This window comes from Chenopodium album, chromosome 14, assembly GCF_948465745.1.
Source record: "Chenopodium album chromosome 14, dcCheAlbu1.1, whole genome shotgun sequence".
NCBI classification, from domain to species: Eukaryota; Viridiplantae; Streptophyta; class Magnoliopsida; order Caryophyllales; family Amaranthaceae; genus Chenopodium; species Chenopodium album.
This window is the reverse complement of record NC_137847.1, coordinates 43,084,763-43,091,107: the sequence shown is the minus strand read 5'-3', so window position 1 is coordinate 43,091,107 and position 6,345 is coordinate 43,084,763. Positions and strand designations below refer to the sequence as shown.

The 6,345-nt window shown below is 32.7% G+C and overlaps 1 protein-coding gene across 1 annotated transcript; it reads right to left on the bottom strand.

The window, feature by feature from the left end:
* Positions 1-904: 904 nt before the first annotated feature.
* On the bottom strand, positions 905-3,606 carry LOC145580268 (heat stress transcription factor A-4c-like). Its single transcript, XM_081637692.1, has 3 exons — positions 3,325-3,606; positions 2,487-3,118; positions 905-2,363 (listed from the first exon to the last, which is right to left on the bottom strand). Exons 2-3 carry the CDS (start codon positions 2,706-2,708, stop codon positions 1,347-1,349), a joined length of 1,239 nt encoding a protein of 412 aa, XP_081493818.1. The 5' UTR covers positions 2,709-3,118; positions 3,325-3,606; the 3' UTR covers positions 905-1,346.
* Between the last annotated feature and the right edge of the window lie 2,739 nt (positions 3,607-6,345).

Here is a 6,345-nt window from a genome sequence, read left to right as displayed (position 1 = left end):
ACGCCTTTTAGGAAACAATATCTTAATTGACATGTACTATGTACTCTCGTTTTTTTTTGTTGCTTGGACTCTTCATTACCTCAAGTATCTGTGTTGGATTCCTCAACACTTGACACTTCATTTTGTACCATAAACATGAAAAAAAACTCGACAAAAAGCCAAATTTGACACTTTGACAAACTTATGTCTGACACAAATACACAAGTCCAAGCAACAAGATCAGAAGCTGAAGATAGTAAGCACCTACCAAAATTAAACATAGGACTTTGACAGAAATTATGCCACAAAACATAAATTAGCAATGAAACCATGTACCTCAATGAGCTAGAATAATCAACCTCAGTGTGCCTCTGCTGTAGGCGTGGTCTGAGCCGTGCCAAATCAATGCAGTCTTATATCTACCAAGCCTGTGTAAACCAGCAGAGACTTATGCTGAAGACTCTCAGGAAATACCCTATTTTATAGGAAGAGAGAAGCGAGGCAACATTCTACAATGCACACATACTAAAGATAGCCGCTTGAGCTACTACATGAACTAACATAATTACTCTGAAATTGCAGCACAGCTGCACAGAGCATTGTTCAGACTTCAGAGCAAGAGGAGAAAGTATAAAACCTCCAAGGGGAAGACAGAATCGTCCCGAGGTCACTGCTAGAGAAGGTGGAGATTATGCTACTATACTCCCAATCAATCCTCTACATGAGCTAACATTTGCTTCTTAAAAAAAGTTCCAATATTGTATGTATATCAGAGCCATAAAAACAAAACAAAAAATGTCTTGTTTATGACAACAATTATGCCCTTAAAAAACCAAACTTTCGCAAAGATGAATGATATATTGATATGTAAAAGATACTACATACGAAGTATTGAATATGATGACTTATAACAAACAAATCTGTGAGCTGTGATAAAAACAAGTTCTAATAATAGCCAAGTATGTACAGGAGACCTACTATACTTCAGACTGGAGCAAAGGCTTCAGAGACAATCGATAACCTAATAGCTTACATTGATACCTAGATACATGCTTCATATTCAACTTACCCAAAAATGCATGCTAACAAGCAATGACCTACAATATGATGAGAGCTACTTCCGCAGAGAAGCAGAACAAGGAAAACTCCAATAGTGATACTCCGAAGAAATTGGATAATACTCGTTTCAAAGGTAATCATACCGAGAAAATCTTATACGTCTATAGTGTTAGTGTAAAATGGGCATCTCCAGCATTATAATTTTACAATAGCATATTGACTTCTATTAGTACAAAAGTATCAGGAACAATCTTACCTATATTTACATCCAACTCTAAATCATCAATGTCAAAAAGGATCAGAAAGTATTAGCTCCTGCCTGCTGAAGTAAGCTGCCCAATGTGTTCCGGAAGATTGCTAGAATTTCTGATACCTAACCAATATCTCCCATGATCTATCAATCTGCTGTCTTTCTCTTTCAATCCGGATTCTTTCCTTTCAGACTGAACTTCCTGTACATCAGATGAACCCGGATTTTCAGTCAAAAATTGTTCCCAGAACATATCATTCACACCCTGTGGCGCTGCAGGAGCATTTCCAGCTTCTTGCTCCTTCCGTGGCTGGGGTGGATCGGGAGCAACCATGCTAGCTGTGACAGGAGGTTCAGAATTCATATCAATTCTTGATGAAGTAGACGGAAGATCAAGATTGAGTTGTGTATAAGATATCGCTGGGCTCTCTACACAAGTAGTGGACTCAGTAAGCTCAGTGGATGAATTTCGCTGCACACATAATTCCTCAATATCCTCAGCCACATTTTCCCAAAATGTTAAAGATGTTTCCATCCTCTCCAACAGATCAGTGTCAAGGTCTAAACCATAAGTTTCATCAGGACTTCCTCTCCTTGATATTCTCGAAGTACCCACGCTATCCTCGTTGCTTGTTTCATCATGTAAGCAGTCAGGCCTCGAAGATACCCTTCTCTTTCTATCATGGTTTTCTACTTGAGGCACAGCAAAAGCAAGCTCGGGTTTATTCAATATCTGAGCAAAGAATGAAACAAACTTATGCTGCCGCTTTTCCATATACTCCATGCGCTCTTTCACAAGCTGCACTTGAGACTCTAATACCTGCTCCTCCTGCCTTTGCCTTTGGGAATCCGCCAGGAGATATTCCCGCTCATGTTTTAGTCGCTCAATATCATCTTTGTATTTTTGCCTTTCGGAATCAGTTAATGGATTCGAGTTCACCTGTCCATGAAGATTAGTCAACGAGTGACTGTGAACCGGCTTGCGTCTGTGTATATTTTTCAGAAGATGTGATTGCCCTCTTATAAAATCGTCATTGGCAAACTCCCATTGCTCAGGATCCACCTTCCTGAAACCCTGTTTCATGAACAGAATAAATACAATCATAAGGAAATACTCCTGAAAGGCTAAATCTGCACTACATCATCAAAACAACGCGAAAACTAACAAGTTTCACAAACTGAATATTGAATGACTTACATAAGTGTTCAACTGCCTAATAAAGCTTGAGAAATTGTTGTGTTTGAAGAACCTAGGTAACAAAACCCTGGAAAATTCAGGGGGATTCAACACAATAAAGCTCTTATTAGTCGAACTCCACGAAACAATGGAGTCAGTGGTGGGATCATCCACCATCTCATAAGTCTTTGTAAGGAAAGGAGGCAAAGCATTTGAACCACCTTGAATTTCATCCATCATCATAATAAACAAACACAGATCAAACCTCCTTGACCGCGAAAATCACCAAATGAACACTGATCATAAGAACCCACAATTCAACCACAATAACCAATATCCCACAATACCAATCATACCCTAATGATCAAAATGCTCAATCTCATTCACATTAATCCCAAAAAAAAAAAAAAAAAAAAAAAAAAATCAACACCCAGAATCCAAAATCCAAAACTTGTTGTTCAAGAGTCAAAAATGATCACCCATAGTTTCAAATTAATACCCAAATTAAACCTATCAGCTGAAATCGAATTAGAACAAATTCTCTGACAATATTCCAAGCAGAAAGACTTCAATCAAATAGAATAATTTTGTGTAAAATTTGGATACTAAATCACACCAATCTCCAATCAAACGGAATCCACTTCCAGCAATTTCTGCATAAAACAAGACAAAAAGATAATACAAGTTATTAATCTACCATTCATGAAAGCAAAAATTGAGTATAAAGTAAGGAAAAACAAAAAAAAAAAAAAAAAAGTCGTTAAAAAGCAAAACTGATGTGCAGCAGAACCTTCAAACTGAAGCCAATAAAAATATTTAGAAAATTGGTAACATAGAAAGGTAAAAGAAAAGAGCTTACCAATAAGAAAAATGCATACAAAGTGTTCGATGTTTTGCCTCAGAGAAAACCAAATTAAATTAACGCAAAATTTCAAACCCCAAAAAACTTTGAATTATACCCAGGTGAGTTCAGAGTAGATCGAGACTTAGAATTCCAGAAACCAAGATAAATTAACTCAATTAGAAAAAGGGGAACTTTCTAGGGTTTATAATTCAGAGAGTTTAATAGGAAAATGAATCGTTTACTTGAAGAAAGAGGGAGATATAGAGAGAGAAAGAGAGTATATATAAATATGAATTCAAATTAATTCATGTGATTTAATTAATCAAATACTTCCTCTATTTTTTATTTTTATTTTTTTTACTTGTAAGACACACACATAGTTTTAGGCGTTGTTTGATGGTAGCGTGTTTAACACTTTAAGGTAGCGGTTAGCGTTTTAACCAATCAAAACACTATTATAAAAAATTTGAGAGTATTAGGTAAGGTAACAGTTTTAGTAGCAGTTAACGATAGAGGTAACTTTTAAGTAGCTTTTCTCAAACGTTAAAAATAGTAATGTTTAGAAGTAGCGAGTAGCGTTTGGCAAATTTTTACTTTTTAAACAATTTTTATATGAATTTTGATATATTTTAGTATTGCAACCGCTGTTTTTTTTTTCAAATATTCATACTATCACCTGTTACTTTGACATATAACCTTTACCTACTACTAATTGAGAGCTACTCGCTACCTTAATAGCTACCCGGTACTCGACCGTTAAAATCTACCCGCTACCGCTACTTTTGCTGATCAGGACCTTAGAAGATGTGTAGTGAAGGTAAATAAATGATTTTATCAAAATAATTTTAACACGAGGATTAAAGTATGGTTATGCATCATGTACTGTGTATAAATAATTTTAAATAATTTATCCATTTATATTATATAATTTTGATTTCAAAGCATGTGTCACTGTTGTAAATAAATTAAAACATTTGAAGTTTGTCTTATTACATTACTCTATCCGTTTCAAAATAAATGTCTCACTTTGGTTGACTTAAATAGTTAAATCTTTAATTATTAAACTTATAAATTATACGGAGTACAAGTTAATATTCGAAAAGTATACAATGAGATGATTCCAACAAGTTGTCACATGGCTATATTTATCTTATATACTTCCTATAAAGCAACATCGAAAGTTAAAATGTGAGTGAATAATGGAAATACGTCAAATTGAGACATTTATTTTGAAACGGAGGGAGAATACTTTAATTCAATAATACTTGTAATTGGCATTGATGGTCTTTATCATAGATTATTGTTACTTCCGTCCCTCAAATATTGTCCTATATTCTCTACTCGTATTTGATTTATCCCTCAAATGCAAGTATGGATTAATGTTTCATACGACTATTATTTTATTAAACTTATTCATTATCGAAGAAAACATTCTTTATGTAAACATTGTGTTTTTTTTTTTAATGTACTTTGTTTATAAACTTTATTTAGTTTGAATGGTTGAGGACTTGCCATAGACAATTTATTTTCTATTTTCGCAAATACTACTAATTACTTAAAAATGAATAAAACTAAATTTCAACCTTGATTGTTTTTCTCTTCTTTCAACAGTGACGTGTGTGCTTTGGTAGTTATCTGACCTGAAAGAAGTGTGAGTTATTTATCTACTCGTATTTGTTTGTTTTTATTTTTCTTTTCTGCTGCCTTGTCTCTTGTTTTCGACGCGTTACAAAAATTTAAATTTGGGGCCTCATGTTATCTGGTTGCCCATTAAAGTCCATACACGTGGTGACAGTTTTAGATCATTTGTGCATTTGTGATTTTGTGTGGCTCTATGCCTCTATCTTACAGTATGACATACCCGGGATGGATTATTCTACTACTTCCTTCCTACTCCGTGTTTTATTATTTGCTTTATTTTATATTAAAATAAGATGAAATCTGTGTGATGCACAGTTTGTTTGAATTTTTTAAAATATATATATATGTTAAAATTTGTTATATATTTAGATAAAATTCCTAATATCAAAAGGTAATATTTTATATTTAATTAATTTAAACTAGAAAATCTCATTCGTCAATTTTACTTACATGTCATTTAAATTATTTAATTTTAAAAGAGTTAATAATCTCGTATTTAATTGGCTACCACTAAAATTTATTATCCTACATGGCGCGCTGAAAAAATTAAATCCTACATGGCTCTCTAAAAACTCGGGAAAAAACTCCTCTTTATATCATATAACTAATATATAAAGCTAAACTTTTAGTCAGGTCATGAGGCAGCGACACTTGGTGTTCTAACTTTTCGCCAAGTGTCGCGCCACGTTGGATAAATTTAAATAAACTTCATAAGATAAAAAAGTTAGTTTAGAATTCTATTTGGATAGAATTTTTTAGGATTATTTTTTAGTTTAGAGTTTTATTTTCGATAAAATACCAATATTTTAGAGGTACAAATTGAATTATAATTTTATTCAAAAAAATTATTAGTTTATAATTCTCAAATTATCACATAAATTTATTTTTTATATCATAATATTTTTTGGAGGAAAGAAAATAGTTCAAAGCGTAAAACATTCATTTATAATATATATTAATCGGTTAAAATAATGTACTTTACAATCTAATAGAATTTTATTACTATGTAGACCTGTCAATTAGGGTCGGGTCATGAGTCATCTTGAATTGGGTCACTTTAGATTACAGAGTCAAGAAATGTTCAACCCTTGCCCAAAATTTTTGATTCAGGTCAACCCAACACACTTTGAACATTTATTTTATTTTATTTTATTTTTTGCTAATTTTTAAATTTTTTAATGTATTATATCGAACATTTCCACTAACATTATTATTAGTCATTATATGCCTACTAGATAGCAAATCGTCACAAAAGCACATCAATTCCTAACTAATTTTGTATCAATGATATATTTTAAAATTTGATATAGAGATTAAAAATTTATCTTAAAATTTAATAAATAACCCGGGCATCGCACGGGGCACAAAACTAGTATATATATATATATATATATA

Coding starts and splice junctions, on each gene's coding strand:
- LOC145580268 (XM_081637692.1), bottom strand. CDS start 2,708: ATGATGATGGATGAAATTCAAGGTGGTTCAAATGCTTTGCCTCCTTTC. Junction 2,364..2,486: donor TTAGGCAGTTGAACACTTAT/GTAAGTCATTCA, acceptor TTCATGAAACAG/GGTTTCAGGAAGGTGGATCC.